The sequence below is a fragment of the Astatotilapia calliptera genome, chromosome 9, assembly GCF_964374335.1.
Source record: "Astatotilapia calliptera chromosome 9, fAstCal68.1, whole genome shotgun sequence".
Lineage (NCBI taxonomy): Eukaryota > Metazoa > Chordata > Actinopteri > Cichliformes > Cichlidae > Astatotilapia > Astatotilapia calliptera.
Genome location: NC_137430.1, coordinates 26,629,705 through 26,648,343, shown reverse-complemented (window position 1 = coordinate 26,648,343; position 18,639 = coordinate 26,629,705). Strand labels below are relative to the sequence as shown.

Sequence of the window (18,639 nt, the reverse complement as noted above, 5' to 3'; positions counted from 1 at the left end):
GTGGTGCAAAATACCCGTCCCAGAATGAAGATAACAGTATCTGATGATATCACTCTTTTCTAATGTAGATAAATAGCCTGCAGCTACAATAGCAGACACAGACTATACCCCATCTTTCCCTTTGCACATACACACAACAGGATGTGGACAGTGACACATACACTGAGGTATTAGCTTCTAGTCACTGGTGTGGGAGATAAGAAGGGATATAAGAGATTAATGACTCTGTTATTGTTAAAGTAGTGGAAAGTCTGGGTCACACCAGAAACAATCACTCTACTGTAGGGATTTACCATCTGTATCACTGACTCAACTAAAGTCTGCCTTCAAATTGAATTAATTACGTTTTACATCTCTTTCCACTTGAAGAGCATTAGATGATCAAAGTCATATTTTTTATAACTCACTCAAGGCTGTTTTGAAAGTGCAAACTGGATTTTCACTCAATACATCAATGAGATGCAGTCAAATTAACCATAATCAGAAACCTACTGAACAATTGTTTCACTGAAGCACCACTCAGAGGAAATAAAAACTTTCCAGGTGAGCAGACAGAAACAGAAAGTTTAAGTGGTGACTGTAAGCAAGCAACCTTTACACCACTTAACTTGTGCTTTGGTGTTACTCTAGACCGGACAGGAACATTTTAAATAAAGGAAGAAAAAAATGAAAGCCAGAAGTCATTGATTGTACTTTTTTTTTTTTTTTTTTTTTTTTTTTTTATGAGCCCGTGTGGATTGCTATTCACTAAGTGAGCCCATGTGTGTTCCATGTCAAACATCGGCAGCCACAGGCACGTCGTTTGATCAGCGCGGAAACAAAGCGTCGGGGGTTCCTGTGGAAAGAGGCGTGCTAGTTAAGCTTCAGACCTGGCAACACTGGGGCCCCTCTTATTGCAAGCTGACAGATGATCCCAAAACTGAAAACTGAGGTTTGGTTGAAATGAATTTGCCAAAAAATAGAAATACCTGCCAGCACAGAGGCGTACGTCCCCCTCGTCCCTTGAGAAAACACACACTGAATCCAAATCATTGCAACTCAGAGGTTTCATGGAAATACATTTACATAACTCCTGGCAAACTCATAATGTCTGGCAAAACAGTGGAGTGGATTGATTATGATCCTTTGGAAAATATACACCCTGTCCCAAATCCCAAACCTGGGATTCGGTGCAGACAACTCAGTCCAAGGTGGGGCCTCTATGGAAAAGGGCTCAATATGAAAACAGAAAGGTGGAGGACACAACTGATGGCCAAGAGGTTTATCCCTGTTTCAAACCCTCTTGAGAACTTCAGCACTCCAGTCTCACCTTCATGTGATGGATTGATGATTGATAATAACCTGAAGGATTTAAAAATTTAATATACTCACACACACAAAGATTGCCAAGATGTAGTATTTAGGAAACATGGAAAAATAAAACTACTTCTTGCACATCCCATAAAAAACCTTTGTTCTTTAGTTTCTACTCTTGAAGCAGTGTTCAGTTTAAGACGCACAGTGTCTGATGCCAAATAAAGATACAACAGAATGAATCAGAGTTTGAAAGTAGCAGAAAGGGTTTGTTGGCTTGAATTTGGTGCCTAAACTTTCCTTCTAGTGCTGTACTGTATATTTCAAATTAAAACGATGACACTGACACAAGTCATTTATATCTGGAGAAAACATTTTTGCAGCTTGGCCACCTGTGCAAAAAACAAAAAATACGACTGGGTCTGCAGAGCATTCCAGACTGGTCAAAGACATATTTTATCACCACTAAAAAAAGAACGGATGATTGTCCTCTCCTCCAGGGTCTTTCTTATAAAACCACTTGAAATTAGGAGTCAACCCCACTTTGAAAACATTTTTATTAAGAAAACATTTTCTGTGTCTGTGTGTGTTATTTGTGCTCTTTGTTACTCTTACAGAGCAATATATATATATATATATATATAGATGTCGATTCCTGCAGTAACTGCTGTTATTCAGCCAGTCAGTCATCATACAGCTGCTACGGGGCTAGAAAAAATTAGTATTGTCTGGTCAGCATTTTTGTTTATTATGGCCATTTTTTTTTAAACAATTTGACAAGATCATGCACAAAAGCACTCATCTGAGACATGCTATTTTATAAACAAGGATTCAAGCCTGCAATCTTGAGCTTACTAGCTGACTTCTCATTGTCTCACCCAAGCTGGCAACATATTATTATTTCTAACTTCTGACCCTAATGCAGCAGGCTGGATTTCACCCTTTTTCAAAGTGTATTTAATTCAGGGAAAATCTCCCAGTTGGAAATATTAATTTCACGCCCTGATTCCAAAAAGAGTGCTCAAGAGTGTATTCTTCATATTACAGAGGTCATAAAGTACATCTGCTTTTAAGTAATGCCAAAGTTTATGTCCACACCATTCAAAGGCATCATGTTTTATCATGTTAAACTTAAACCCTCAGACATTTACTATAAACATATAAACTAAAAGATTCTTTATAAACATTCTTGACTCCTTGAATCTAATTAGATGGATTAAACTAGACTATTAAACCCAAGAATGACGTTCACTGACTCATTCATTCTTATTTCCATGTCCTGCCTGTATGAGTGTGTGTATGTGCATGTGATGGAAATTCAGAGAGGCAGTTTATTTTGTGGTCATCGAGGAAAGAACAGGCTACTTATGACTTGAGAATGATGCTGCTGCAGAGCTTTGCAGACTTACGTCACCACATTTTGGCTGTCTGCTTCCGAAATATGTAGAGAGAACTCATCTTGTACAAAAACGTCTCTGTAGTGGAGTGAAAATTGGGGCAAAAACCATTTGTAATTGTCCACTGCTCGACCTTTTCATCGTTTCTTCCTTGAACTTTGCTTTTAAGGCTTCTTCCTTTTAGTGGTCAGTGCTGTTTAATTTGTTCCCTTTGTTCCCTTCCCTTGTCCAAGCCAACTTTTCAACCAATCATAATTTGGCCTGTGGATTACGCACATGTCCTATTTGAGACATTACTCAAAATTTGGAAAAATAAGGGATTTAATAGACTCTTTTAAAAAATAGTATTTTAATCAAGTGGATATTCTTTAACTTCAGTTATAATTCTAGTGGAAAGCAGAACACATCTGAACAAACTAAACCTCAAATCGTGCATTTAAAAGAAGTGAAGGAAACGGATGTGCTGAAAAGTAAAAAGAGTGAGCACAATGATTATTTTATCTCTGTCTTGAGATAACGAGATCATTAGAGGCCAAAATTGCAGTTTTTTTAAAATTTAAAATGCGATGAATTTACCCCGTAACCACTGTGTTGATAAATTAAGGTTTGTTCGGGGAAAGCCAAGCAAAAGTAAGATGAGAGACCAAGCAAACAATGATGTGTGTGTTTTCTGTTGACTCTGAGTTTGTGTGTAGCTTTGTGTTCGTATCAATAGGTCTAAATAAAATATCCAAATCACCTCAGGGGTAAAATCCTTTTAGCAAAACACTCTTTAAAGCAAACGTACTCCTCACAATGGAAAACTGCAGAACTAAATCAGAGCTTTAAAAAATACCCTTCATCACAAATGAGGAACATTTCCAGAAGCATTTCCTATAATGAAGGCTTTTTTTCATGTTTGACTCAGAATGAAAGTATAGCAACTAGAATCATGCTGTGAAGACCAACTTTGGCAGTAGTTTAACTGAGTTTTATCTCTTTTAGCTGATACATGGAGCAGCACAGCAAAGAGGGACTCATCCAGGCTGGAGAAACTGATCAGGAGGGCTAGCTCTGTGGTCGGCATGAAGCTGGACACTCTGGTGACAGTGGCAGAGAAAAGGACATTAAAGAAACTGATGGACATTATGGACAATGCTGGGCATCCTCTGCACACGGCCATAAACAACCAGAAGAGTCTGTTCAGTGACAGGTTGCTTCTCCCCAAGACAAGAACTAACAGACTTAAAAACTCCTTTGTCCCACACGCCATCAGACTGTTTAACTCCTCTCTGGAGGGGAGAGGGAGGGGAAACAGGAGGACAAAGGAGGGGGGAACAACTAAGCTGTAGTGCCTCTGCACCTCACTGTACAATACCTTGTGCAATACTTTTTGTAAATAGTCAACAGTGCAATAGAATCAATACTTGAAATGTGCAATTCACTTGTATTTTTATTTTTTATTCCTATTTATTCTATTTATCCCCTTTGTATATTTTATTTATATTTGTCTCTGTATTTATATGTGTGTGTGTGTGTGTGTGTGTGTGTGTGTGTGTGTGTGTGTGTGTGTGTGTGTGTGTGTGTGTATATATATATATATAACAGTTCTGTAACTGTAACTTTGGTCGTTGCTGTGCTTTTTTTGGAAGTCGAATTTCCCAGAGGAACCCACCCGAGGGATTAATAAAGTTCTATCTTATCTTATCTTATCTTATCTTATGGGGGATTCCAGGTCACACTGTACATTCCAGCTTCTCTGACCTGCCAGGGAGCTGATGGTGGTGGGAGTGAGAGCATTTCTCTGTAGTGAATAGTTTCATAATTCAGGATGTGCACTGCATGGTCAAGTGTCAATATTGCCAACTTATTTCATAAGTATTTTCTGCTCAAAAATTCCCTTAGAAATGTCAGTATTAAAAAAAGTAGATAGAAAAAGTTCCAGCCATAGACTGGAAACTTACATAGGACACAACTGTCCTTACAACAAGTGTTGACTGGGAAAATTTACCAAGCATTTGTGAGCAGTTTTTCATTTACATTTAATACCAGTGTGGCTAAAAGAAATGTAAGTTGTAGCTTCTGTCATTACGGTATTTAGGAGCACAGGGTGATAGCATTATGCTTTGAATCAAAAACCCAAAGATGGTTGGTTTGCTATAATCAAGGAGAAAAAAAGTTGCCAGTTCTCGCATTCTAAAACTTGGAACAGTCAAATGCTGAATGTATTGGCAATGACTTAAATTGCTTTACATATATCAAGTTGCTAATTGTCACTGAGTCAGTTCTTGTGCTGTATGCCATTATATTCTCATGGCTAGATGATGTCTATAAACACTGGTGTTTACATATCCCAATGAAACCTCGAAAAACATTATAGGTTTTGTGTGCAGCCTTTGGGGAACCACTTTTTAAACCCTTGGCGACTTTATTGCAGGACATCATGAATAATGCATCAGTTTATCAGTTGTCTGGCACCACTACTCCTGCATGTTCTGTTGTGTTACTTTTTTCATTCCAACAAATATTTAAACATATAACTATTCTGTTTTTGGAAGGTCAAGTTATTGGTTACTTGACACGTAAGTTATAGCTATTACTAGAAGATGCTTTCTTTACCCCCCCCTCCCCAAAAAATACAATATACTCTGTTTGCAGTATATTGTAATAAAGCACCCTGCTGGTGGACAAGCAGAGGATGTTGGCTTTAGTGATAGCTGTAGTTGTACTGAGTGATAGCAACTTTAGATAAGAGCAACAAGAGAAGCTCAAGAAATACCAAGGGATGAGAGAGGAGTTCAAGAAGGTGTGGAGGGTGAAGGCAATAGTGGTTCCCATAGTAATCAGAGCACTCAGGGCAGTGACCCCCAAACTTGGGGAGTGGCTCCAGCAGATCCAACATCAGAGATTCCTGTTCAGAAGAGGAACAACAAAGGTACTGTGCAGGACCGTCAAGCTTCCGTGCATTTGGTAGACAATCCGAGGTTTAAAGATAGAGGAAGATACAGTGGGAATTTTAAAAAATGACAAAATCCAAAAATTTATTTTGGATTTTTGAACGTTATACTCTTCCACCATCCTGCCGATCAACAGCACCAGTGGCCATCCTGGTTTATGATGTAGAAATCTTATTGGTGATTCGCACATTTGCAAAGATTTTACACAAGATACACTTTCTGGCTCAGAACTCTTCATTTATCCAGGCTTAGAGACTAAATGTGAAGTATTCTGGCTTGTGGCAGAAAACTCAGTATTTTCTAACAAAGTTCTTGGTATTCAAAACAGTAACTCGAGATTATTGTAAAGCATCTGTCATGTCTACCTAAATTTATGGGTTTTAACATGTCTCAACATTTCTATCCAGTTGGTCAATGCGTGGCCTTTCACTTACTTAGTCTGTTGGCCATCACTGTTCAACACTGATGAATTGTGTTGATATCTAAGACTTGCATTAAGAAGCAAGAATTTGTTTAGTTTTCTTGCAATTAGGAATCCACCTTTATTTATCTGTCAGAGCTGAGAGCAGACAGTCCACTGAAAACTGAGTTTCATCATGCTTTTACCTCACTGCCTTTTACAATAACATACCCCCATATGTGTTCAGGCAGATCCTTGAAGACGGATTAGGGGATAATGGAGTGCAATATAGTGTTGACAGTAAGTTGAACGGTGGTCAAGGATTGTGGATTTATTCTACACAAAGAGAACAAAGAAGAAATCATTCAAGGAGGCTAAAAGAAGAGGAGGACTCTTTTGTTTATCATTACTGCAAGTGTCATCACTGGTTGAGCAATTGTGTTTGTGGAGTTTTTTGTACATACGTAGACACTTTAGCAAGCTCATGTAGGGCAAACCCTTCAAGCGTGATCACTGTCCAGCCTGCGTATAACCATTTCTTTCAGCAAACTTGTTTTCATTTATGTCTCACCATCGTAGTCATAGAATTTGGTTTCAATTAAAAAGAGCCCACAAAAATTCAGAAGATTACCAGGGAAGTCCCGTCAGACCTGCAACAGTCTGAATGATGGTGCTGATTAATCAAAGAATTGACCAATAAAGAATTGTTTGCAGCCACCCTGGGTTAGCAAGGACAGTCATTTGGGCTCTTGCCAATTTTGTTAGCATGACTGTAGAATCGTTTCCCAGCAATGAAAGCTAACCGCAGACTTAGATCTGGAGATAATATGTGGGTCAGACTTTAAAGATGACCTCAGATTCTGCGGTGCTGTTGTTCATTAGTCATCTCTGCCTTTAAAAGAGATCTTTTATGCCTCACGAGTTGTGTCAGTGTTTGATTAAATTAAATCAGGAACAAAACTGACAATACCTGTGCAGTTACACAAATGCAGGGAAGGCCTGTAGTTTATATCTTTCCAGTCAAATATCCAGAATTGACGTCATCTCAGTGTTGCGTGAGGCACAGGGTGTGGATTGGCAATATTGTGGATTGACTGAGTTAAAGCAGCTCCTTACATCACAAAGGAAAGATCTCGGAAATATGCCATGGCCCCGATGAGTGCCCAGGGATGAAGTAGTTGGTTCATCCAGATGCTTGACCATTTTCCAATGCCTTGTCTAAGTCAGTTCCAAATATTTTCTGATCTGAAACACTTTGCTAGACAACAACCACAGCAGTTTAGTGCCTTCATTGTCATAATTTCTTCACTTTCTTTTTTACACCTTGCACTCATGGCCCTATAGATGTGTCACAGTCCAGAAACCTGAAAGCTCCTTGGTTTGTGGCCATAATTCAAAGAATCCCATGTTCGCCTTTTTGTAAAGTGCAACGTGTCCATCTGTGTATGGATTTCTCTTCGGATGACATACAGAGATGTATGCCTTTGCCTGCTTTGCCTGGTAATGAAAAAGCAGACCAATGTGTTTTAATCCCAGGGTGTCAAATATCACTGCGTAGATGGGCGTTGGTTCCTCGATGCACTGGCTGTGCCAATTCTGGCTGCCAAGAGTTATTGTTCATTTATTAAGTGACAGAGTCAGCATCTGGGAGCTTAAAGACCTTCACCTTTCAGTACTCACTGATTAGTCTTGTTTGCTTTCACTTTTTACTTTTGCTTTTACTTGCTGTTTAGGGTTAGGCATAGTGGCTTTGATTAAAATAACCCCATTCACTCTACATTTTAAAACCTGAAACTTACCCAGTGTGTAAGTGCCATTCGATGTCATTCGATGTTCGTAACCTGGTGGATCATCGAATGGCCCTTTTGCTCATTTAGGGGACACCAGCGGGTTAGGGAGAATGCAAGTGTATGAAATGTCTCTGGGAATGGAAACAGGCTAACCAGAAAATTCGATTCATCATTTCAAGATGGATAAAACTATTAAAAAATGTGCTTTAAAAATAAAGCTATAAACATGCAAACCAAAAAGATGATTTGGTGTGGTAAATCTAAGCTCTGAGGACTTTTATTGAACTCTTTGTGTTTATTGTCAAAGGTTTGTTGTTAGCAGTTGGTAGCTTAGCAAAGTTAACGATTACCATGGTGTGTTACAAAAGTCCAGAAAAACCTGCTAATATATTTTCAGATACATATTTTCATTTAATTTATTGATTTCATGTTTTGGGCAAATGATGCCCCCAAAATGGGCCACAAACTCACAAAACAAATTTCCAGATACATTGGAACTTAGATCTCATCTGAAAGACAAGTTAGAGATTTTTAGCTTATTCAGTAACTTGTATTTGCTCCCAGCTTCATTTCACACATCACCTCGTGTGAAACCTTTGAATTTGGCCCAAACAGAGCAATACTTTCAGTAACATGAGAGAAAAAAGCGATTTAGTAAAGAGAGTAAGAATTATTGTTTTTCTCATATTCACCTCTCCATCTGGAAAAGTGACTTTTGATTCAAACTCAAAAACGCGATTGGCCCACGGCTGAGACATCAGTTGTCAGAGGTCTGACTGGAAACACTGGACTGAGCGATGGAGATTAGTTATGCTCTGAGGGGTTTGCTTCAGAGCTGCAACCCTGATGTGAAGAAGCTGGACTGTCCCAGTCAGATGTTAATACCAGACTTTTGGACAAGATAGCTTCCAGCGCTCCTCATTGCATGCTAGCCATGATGTAAAAGTTCCCCGAAGGCAATTCCTCACCTGGATCCACAAGCAGTGAACAAATGTCTGCGGCAGTCTGTCTTTTGTTTTATGAACAACTTCCAGATTGTGTGCACAAGGACATCTTTCCTCCCAAGACATGTCAGTATATAAAACGATTGATTCATTATGTTTCATTCAAGTGCTTTGATGGTAAGAAGACAAACTATTGTGAGGAAGGCATTTTGTAATCTAAAGTTTATTTCTTTTGCTGCATTGGATGTGGTTGTTGTTTTGAACTCTGCTTTTTCTTTAGTTTGGGGCGTGAGTACATGAACTTTTGCGTAAACTCTTTGATTGCAGTGTGTATATGTTCATAAGTAAGAGAAATCTCAGCAACCCCACCTTACTAATCACAGTGTTTACTGTGCAGAAATAAACTATAAGCAAACAGCAATCTTGAGATATTGTAGAACAAGTTTGATTTGTACATTATCTTGTAGAGAACATAATGTAAGCACAGGAAGCTGAGAAATATAAATGCAGGTAAATTTAAAGACTTTTCCACAAACTTCTTGACCCTATTTCTCACACCTGGAATCCAGGATGATGAAATCAGAATGGATCAGATCTGTTCAAGAGTAAGAAAAAGAAATAGAAGATATATGCTAACCTTTTTGGCAGACAGTTGACAGTAAGTGAGAAAAGCTAGCGAGTGTTTTGTCCTGTCCACAGGACAGGCTGGACCAGACAAGAAGCTGCAGGCCTCACTCCATCTGTGTTTACCAGCCACGTTTCCCTGAGCATCACTGGAATAAATGGACACTGAAGCAGTGACAAGAGTCAGTACTTGTGCACATGCCTTCAAATGTTTGTCCTCCTGATGCCTTTACTATCATAAGTAATGAGCTTCTCTGTCTCAGCAGATGTGTTACTTCATGTCGGAGCCACAGTTTGAGTTGTCAAAAATTGTTAGTCTTGTGTCGTAAAACTAATGCAAAACAGCATTATTGGTTTATATAGCAGCATTAGTGCTAAGCTGTGGGATTTACATGTGTTGGTTTGATTAAAGGAGCTTTTTGCTAGCTAGGCAGCCAAAGCAAACAGCTGTACACACACTCTAAAGTTTTACATTTTCACTACTTTCTCAACTTCTGTCACAATGTGAACATGACCCAGACAAAAAGGTGTAACAGCTGCAACTTTAGTCTTTATTAAACTAGCAAGCACTTTGTAGGCCTACTTCTCTTGGTAGTAGTTAATTCAGTCCATAGCCTAAAAAGAGGTCAGTGGCAAAACCCACCCTGATGGCCATACCCTAGAAAATTCTCCTTTCTGAGTCTTAGAATTTACAAAATACACTCAGTGTTAATATAGTATGAAGTAGGAAATCTCCTTGCAACTACATGTGTCATTCAAATGAATGCAGGCTTAAAACACTTACTTTTTAGCTTCTCTCTGCAAACTCTTCTATTGATAACTGTCCCTTAATGTGTGAAATTGGGAGAATATTTGGGGGTTCTGACATCACTTAACAAGCTTCACTGAAATATTTTCCTCTGATAATAAAGCTAAAACTTTACTCCTGTGACCCTAGTGTATTAGGTTAAGAATTACTGACACAGTACGCTTATGTTGTTATTAAATATCACAGGCCCTGTGACAGGCTACTTGTCCAGGGTGTGTTGCACTCCAACTCTTGCTAAATGGGTGCTTATTGTCAATGAAAAGTAATTAACTAGTAAATCAAGCTGAACATGGGTAAACCCACCAAATGACTTGTAAAAAGACAAAAAATAAACAACTTATAAAACTGTTATACCATTATTAGTAAAGATGATTTCCTAGGACCATGAAAGGTGGATGCTGGAATGTGCCTGATTGTTTTTGCTGCTCATGTGGGTTTGAGCTCACAGAAATCCATGTCTCCCTCTGCTTATGAATCATCCCACACTTTAAGCTGAGAGCCTTCTAAAATTTTGCGTTTAACATATCAAATTACATCCAGATGTTATTCATTTCAGTGTTATTCTAGTGTCGTGCTCTGTGTTCTCATACCTTATATATCAGACAAGTACATACAGAGAAGACGAAGAAGACACTGCTTATAACTTTAATATGACTTGTGCACAGAAAATGTCGTTTCACTGATGAGTTAGCTGTCTGGGCATCAAATGTGGAAAGTAGCTGGAAACAAAAACAAGGCTTAAATGCCCGGTGGTATCCACAATAAACAGAAGCACACACAAATGAATCACAGGGGTAAAATGTGAGTATGTTTTAACACCAAGATTCTCCTCCCCGAAATGAACTATTTTAACACCGTAATAAAATAAAATAGTTGATAGTATATTTATGATGGATATGATGTTGCTAACGACAGCATACAGTAAGAAACTACAAAGTTCCAGCCTGAAATCGAAACACCACCCGTGTTAAGCACGTCTCATTTTTCTGCCTGTTTTCCCCTCTGAGCTGCAGCTGCAGCCAAGCACAGAATGAATGAACAATATCTGGCTGCTGCTGCTACTGAATCCTCTCTGACTGACGTTCCATTACGTTCAGGCTACTTTTATTTATACTTCAAATTCCAAGCAAAATGCAAACACAGTATGACAATTTAACCTCATAATTGCCATGCACTCTGCAGCCTGATCTTCTCCAATCTGCATGCAGTCAGTGTGTTTGCAAGGAGACTGAAGTGTCGCACAAGGCCAGCTTACAGGTCAGACTTTTGGCATTTCACAGTGGAAGCACTTGAGTTTGGCACTTGTAGCCAGGAGAACCAGTGAGGATGATTACACCAGGAGGCAATAATTACCTCCGCATTGTAGCAGTAAATCTAAAGATAAATGTGATTTTAAATGTAACTTGACAATTCTGGCATCTCTTGCTGCTTGGCTCGCTCACCGGCAGGTTAAACACCTGTAAGTGCATTCCTACAAAGTAACAGGGGTGGAGAGGAAACCCTGAAGTGGAGCTACATGATGTGAGCAAATTTCTGTCCCTTGGTTTTTTGGGTAGATCAGGAGGAGTTTTAGCTGTTTATTAGCTATCTGACCACTCAGATTAAGTTATATGGTGTATATGAAGCTTAGTCTGGGTCCTGCCACTGGAGCGAAATAAGTGACAGAAAGTGGATAGATGGACATAAAATGTAAGCATGACAAGCAAGTGTTTATTTCATTTATTTATTTCAGAGACAAACTTCAGCTTTGTTCCTTATCCCAATCTTATAATAGTTTATGATAAGAAAACAAAGGTCTAAACTTTTAGGTACCAGTGCCTTTTATAGTGTTTTTAACCCTAATGTACAGCCTATTTTTCTTTTTTATATGCTGCTTGATCCAGAGCCAAAACTTATTATTTTCTTGGCCAGTTCTAAATTATTAAATATATATTTTTTTGCCTTGTCTGTTGGCTAGGCAGGGTCTAAATTTATTTAAAACCCGTCTTTCTCTTTGAGAAAGCAGTTTGACCTTGTCCCTGTCAATCACTCTGAAACTGAATAGAGAGCCAGTTGCTTGTTTTCACTAGCAGGGCCCCTTTTGTTAATACAGCTTTCTGAATTTCAGCTTAAAGAACATCAGAAGCTTTTTTTTCTATGTTGACCTGAGACACGCACAAGCACATTCTGCCGCTCCACCGTCATCTCACCTCAGAAACCAAGTGCAACCTTTGAACCCTCAATACAAATAATTGTGATCAGGCTTCATAATGCAAGAAACTTCTGTTCCCAACCCCGTGAGCTGTGCAGACCATGTCAGCCATGTCAGAGAGAGATGGTGAAAAGCTGAAAAACGGGAGATGATGAATGCTGAATGTCTGAAAACGCAAAGAAGCCAGTTTATTTTGGTCTGATTTACACCCACTGGATGTGTTTTGCATTAAAGATGACTGAAAGGGTTTCTGCAAGTTTTTATTGATTTTCTTTCATTTAAAAAGAACATGGCATCACCAAAAGAAACATTGGTAAGACTTGCTTTTTCAGACCTTTTGAGACTGAGTAAAATACAAGAAGTTCTTTTTGTCCCTTCTCTGAAAAAGCAAACATTTGGGAGGTTGAACACTAATTTTTAAAAAGGTTATTTTGTGAGTGTTCTTCCTGTGACTGACATTAATTTATTTTTAAAAAGCAGAAAAAGTCAAATGTCATGAATAAAGTCAAGTGAATTCCAGTAGAAAGCATCTTGCAGTTTGGTTTTGTACACTTTGCTTTCACAAGAATATGAAGACTTCAGACAGAAGAAACTGAAAAGTTGTTTAGGAGGAATTTAGCTGCAGAGTTTATTGGCAATCATCTGTGTAGGAGTAGAATTTGATGCAATGCTTGCAGATTATCTGCACACTGGGTAGCATTCAAAATGGAGTAGTCTGAACTCTGAACCATTAGGAGAGATATTGAAAAAGCACCAGTCAAGAAGGATGACTCAAAGACCAGCATCCACAGCTCTGACGAGGTGCTTATCAAATACATGGTTAGCAGATGCAATGTTGATGCCAGAGGTCAAAGGAGAATCGCCAGACTGCTTTTAAACCTACAAAGAGAATAGCAACTCAACTACTACTACCATTGCAACCAAATTATGTAGAAGAGCATCTCTGAGCATGTTAAACATTAAAGCAGAGGGTCTACAGCAGCAAGAATGAGGAACTTCGACTACATGTTGCCAGAATTAGACAACTAGTCTTTTTCTGCTGCACTATTCAGATGGTAGGGTCAGAATTGGGCATTCACAACATGAAAGCATGGATCTATCCCACCTTGAATCAATGGTTGACATTGTTGGTGGTGTAATGATGCTGTGGATATTTTCTTGGCATTTCGGGTTACTTGGTACCAACTGTGCATGATTACAGATTACTTGAGGATTGTTACTAACTGTCTTCATTTCTTTATGACCACAATGAGCCCATATTCACCGTTCACTGTACTCAAATGGCCTCCACAGTCACCAGATCGCAACCTGGTCAAGCATCTGTGGGATGTGGCGGAGATTTACATCGTGGATGGTGTTGCCAAATTGTTGAATCTATACCATACCATTAAAGCACTTCTCAATGCAAAAGGTGGACCTTTAATTGTTCTGCATGTACAAAATGTGTGGGAAAGATTAATTAAGTCTCCAAATTGGCCAGTGTGATTGGAATCGTTTCGTGAAAACCTTTCAAGTTAAATTTGTTTTCTAAAAGAAAAAGCAGTTAAAAGAATCATCTTGGTGACAGTATGGATCACTTCAGAGAGATCTCACCTGCTCTCTGTGTTTTTCTCCTTATAGCATTTATCATCACTGTTCTCACTGCTTTTATCTGAAGGTTAGAGGAGGTAAGATAAGGACTATTGAAATTGCGAGCATGTTTTTGAGCCCATTCCACATTTGTTCAACATTTATCAGCTCTCGGGGCGTCCTCCTGCTTTATTCTACAACACTCTTTCTGTTATCAGATCTCTCTACATCGATTGAGGGCAGTTCAAATATCATCAAAGTAAAGGCAGATTTTTTGACTGTTTCATATCACAATCCATTTAGACTCTTGGTGGTTTTGTCTTATTAAAAATCCCTGACTGTTTTTCAGCAGCACTGCAGTCTGTTTCAAACCACAGACAGTTAAGTCTGAACATGGAAATTCCCTTAAAAAAGGCTATTCTTTACAAACTGAAAGCCAGGCGCTGTTAGCAGATGTTTTCTTTTGGTGCTTTTTGATGTCATCTGGGGCAGCTCGGCCTGCTTTCTCAGAGCTGTTACCTAAAGAGGGATGACGATCTGGTATCTTACTGACTCATACCAGCAAGACCTCAGACTGGACCCCTTTTAAGCTGCTGCCACCCAGAGACTGAAATCCCTTTCTCTCTGTTACTGTTTTCTTTGCATAGAAACGGCGGTCTATTGCTCCTTGTCTTTGTGTTTCTAACATCACGAAGAATTCTCCCTTCACTCTGTTTACTTCAAAATACACAGACTACTATGGAGAGCTCTGAAAAATCTTAGGTGCTCGTGGGTGGAGAGGGGGCGTAATAAGTAATCTTGGCAGCACAGAAAGTTGGTCACTGTATTTTTCAGTCAGGATTTTGCCAGGAACAAACATTAATTTAAAAAAGAGCTTTTCTGACAAGTTTATAAATCGAATCTTCACCACTTTTGTTTCAGATGTCATTTGGAAATTTCTAGTTCGTGTACAAAGAGGGGCTTATTTGCACAGCATCAGTATCCACATGACCACCAGACTTTAATAGGCCATATAACTGTTTTCTTTTATGACTGTTCTCGTTGAAAACAGTATGTTCAAAGAACAAACAGGGATTACCTTGGACTGGGAAATACATTTTAGAGTAAATGTAATTTCAGCCCATATTACTGTCACTGGCAATAGATTGTTCTAGTGGAGAAGGTTGGACACGTACCCTATATTTGGTTAGATCTCTTTTAGGGCTATGGTTATGGATTCCCCTCATGAAACTTTGATAACAGTAACTCATTTATATCTGTTGTTTGAGATGTTTTCGGTTTAGTATTAGGTTAGGGAAAGTTTTTGTGGTTTGTTGTAGATGTACTTATGGATAGCCTGTTTCTTTACTGGATTTTAGGCTTTATAGTTTGCATGTTCTCCCTGTGTCTCTATGGGTTCTCTCTGGTTACTCCAGCTTCCTTTCAAAGTCCGAAGACTTTCATGATTCTGGTGATTCTGAATTGGCCATAGGTGTGAATTTAATTATGAATCTGTCTCTCTGTAGCCTTGTGATGCACAGGTGACCTGTTCAGGGTGTACCTTGCCTCTTGCCCTTTTACAGCTGGACAACTGCAACTTCACATCCAAGACAGCTTTTTATTTTAATGGAATAAATCCTCATTAACAAATTATCTAGTATAACAGATCGCATAAAGAAGGAAAGATATGGGTAAAAAGACACTCAGCATCTCATGAAAGCGCTGGTCAGTCAGTATGATGTCAGTTATGTGAATAAAGCTTATCATAGTTTCTGCCTCACTAATAGCATCACTCACAGTCCATGATGGCTCTTATCTGTCTGAGCCGTCAGAAGCAAGGTCTGAACACATCCTTATCTGTCCTCCCCTCGACCACATTGGCTCCTGCAGACAGACCGGCGGGGGTTTGCGTGCGTTTGTTTAAAGCAGATTCCATTTTGCTCCTGTATGAAGTGCTCTTCAGTCCAGACACTGGGTCTGATGAGTCACCAGAGGTGTTATCACAAGCAGAAATGATTAACCTATTATCACAAAATTCCTTTGCAGTGTGTGCCACATTGTCTGCTATTTCTGCTATTCTGACTTTATTTTTATATCATAAGACGCCCAAAAATGTGGATTTTAGCAATCTCAGGATCTGATGAGTTTACTGTTTTTGACGGTGAGTTAGATATTGTAGTTTAATCACACTTTGATGGGTAGCAGTCAGCCTGTGAGCTGTGAAATAGTGCAATTTTGTCAAAGCAGCTTGCATGTCAGGTGTCCTTTAGTGTCAGTGGTGAGATGCACCTGGTCATGCCAATGGAGAGATGAGACATATACTGGTTCTTGGAGTCAATGGAAACCCTTAAGTGCTGTTTTTCAAAGTGTAGGAATAATGTTTACCCCTTTTCATAAACCTAGTCAAGAAGGTCTGATGCCTAAAACTGACTAAATAGCGAGTGAAAACAGAAGCAAAGTTCACAAAAAATCTCTAAATTGAGAAATGTGCTAAATGTTGTTATTTTTTGGATTTAATTTCTAGTTGATGCCCTAGACAGTGAATGCACTGGCAGATCAGGGGTGGACTGAAAGTAAAAAACAAAACAAAACAAAACCTTTGTATCAAGAAGGCAGCTCCAAATATGAGGACTTTTATGGTAAGCAACAATTATGATTCACTCATGAATACAAACCCTTACCCTAACCCCCAATCCTAACCCCCTAACCCTAAATTAACCTTATAGTGTATTCAATATGACCTGAAAGTACTGACCCAAGTTCATAACTGTTTTCCCATACCCAGATTTCTATATAACCAGAAGTCTTTTGGAAACTATAGGAGTCACCAGGGTTTAAAGTAGGGTGAAAGAATCTGGAACAACATTCAGCTAATGAGTGATTCAATGTGATGAAGTGCCTCTGTGCCTTGAAAATATAGGATGGGTAGGTGTGATATCATTATATTTCATGCAAACGGCTGAGCTTTTCTTCAAAGGGGGTTTTAGCTCACCCTTGAGGAGACGGTAAAACGTTTAAACGTATGAGAGGCTTAAAGTTGATGCTTTTAAGCGTCTGATCGGGTTTCCTTCTGGGCGCATCCAGGCATGTTCAAAGGGTAGAACCCAGGAAAGACCTACAAGAGGCTGGGGAGACAAAACTCCTAACATGGCCCACGATGACCTGCTGCAGGAAGAGCTGAAAGGGTGTGTCTATGGAGGACAAAGCAGTGATTTGGAAGTCAAAATAAAAGATGGATGTTAGAAACTAAATTTCATTTCTTCCCCCCCTTCTCACCGTCTCTTCTCCCCTTTGGTTTTCTTTCTCTCCCTCTCTTTCTTTCATTCTCTCTCCCTGTCCTATCCCCCAGTCATGTCTGTCCCGTTTGTAGGAACTGAAAATAAAATAAATTCATAATTATAATAAAGGTCAATCAAATGGACCAATATGGCAAGGCCATGATGATCCACTTGGTAAAATAAATCCGCTTGGCATCTTTCTTGGCCTTAAGACAACAATTCTGATGGCTAAAGATCCAAACGGGACACACACAAAAAGAAGAAACTAAATTTCATTCAAAATGACAAGAAAAAATTATTTTCCGTGCCAATATTTGTTTGGAAGGAGAACCAGACTTCTAATAATCCAGGTGCTGCTGTGGATTAGGGGATTCTGCTTTTGGTGGGCTGAACCTGACAAAGAGAACGCACTGAAGTGATGCCAACAAATAATGTAAGCTCTGCTCTAAGCTATCTGAATATTTGCTTTGACCCTGACAGAAGTTCTTGTCTTTGCTTAAAGAAAGCTTTGAATGCTGCAGATGTTACAGTGTCTTCCCCCAGCAAGTCAAGGCCACACAAAAAGTGCTCCCAAGTGCTGAGAAAGTGAGAGAAACCACACCAGTGAAGGGGAGCAGGAGAAAAGGTGGTGTGTGTCTCTGGTGGAAGGGGGGGTGGTTTAACTGGAGTGTGTTAATTTGGATCTGGAGTTGAGATGTCTGAGGGGAGGGCTGGATTAGAAAGCGGTGGTCCATAGAGGAGACGCTGGGAGTCAGATTTCAGCTTTACGAGGGCCCCTTGAGTCCCGATTCACTGAAGCTGCCTTTGTTTGACTGAGAACCAGAGAGCGAGCGAGAGAGAATCAGGGGGCAAGAGAGAGGAGGAGGAAAGAGCAGTTTTTAGTCTGGAGTGAATGAGAGCGAGGCAGAGTGAGCTCCATCTCTCTCTCTCTCTCTCTCACTGTCTCTATCAGCACCACATAGAAACGGGGCAACTTTAGCATGGACATAAACTCACCAACACTAAAGATGACTCCACGGTAAATGAAACCCACTGTGTTTTCTGTAAAGAAGTTGAATTAATGAACTTTTAGCAAGTTTTCTTATTCCTAAATTGTGTTTTTTGTGCAGCATTCTTCCCTGGCTCTTTGGATTATTTCTCCTTGCCCTCCGGTTCTGCTGCCATTGCTCGTCTGCCTATCAACTGCTGGACGGTATGTGGCTGTTGACTGTTTTTTTTTTTTTTCCTTGTTGTTTGTTTGTTTGTTTTTTTTGGTTTTTTTTCCTACTGTTGGCAAACTTTCTGCTGGTTCAGAGGTTTTTCAGCTGTTGAATATGAATGATGGAGCAGTTGCTCTCTAGTCCTGAAAGGGACTTTTCTGTTACTTAAAAAAAAGTGTGTGTAAATATTATTCTGTTGATAATGTGGTTAGCTGAGTAGTTTAGGACATT

The 18,639-nt window shown here is 39.3% G+C and overlaps 1 protein-coding gene across 5 annotated transcripts in view; it reads left to right on the top strand.

Moving 5' to 3' along the window:
• LOC113029322 (collagen alpha-1(XV) chain-like) overlaps window positions 1-18,639 on the top strand; it is a 122,247-nt gene that overhangs the window by 45,500 nt on the left and 58,108 nt on the right. For 2 of the 5 annotated variants that reach the window (XM_026180148.2, XM_026180150.2), the window contains exons 1-2: window positions 17,833-18,227; window positions 18,319-18,401. The exons of 1 other annotated variant lie outside the window; for it this stretch is intronic. In XM_026180148.2, the coding sequence (XP_026035933.2) occupies window positions 18,190-18,227; window positions 18,319-18,401 (121 nt within the window). In that variant the 5' untranslated portion in view covers window positions 17,833-18,189. Of the gene's footprint in view, window positions 1-17,832; window positions 18,228-18,318; window positions 18,402-18,639 lie in introns of those variants that run through there. 2 more of the 5 variants (XM_026180146.2, XM_026180149.2) reach the window with 2 other exon arrangements.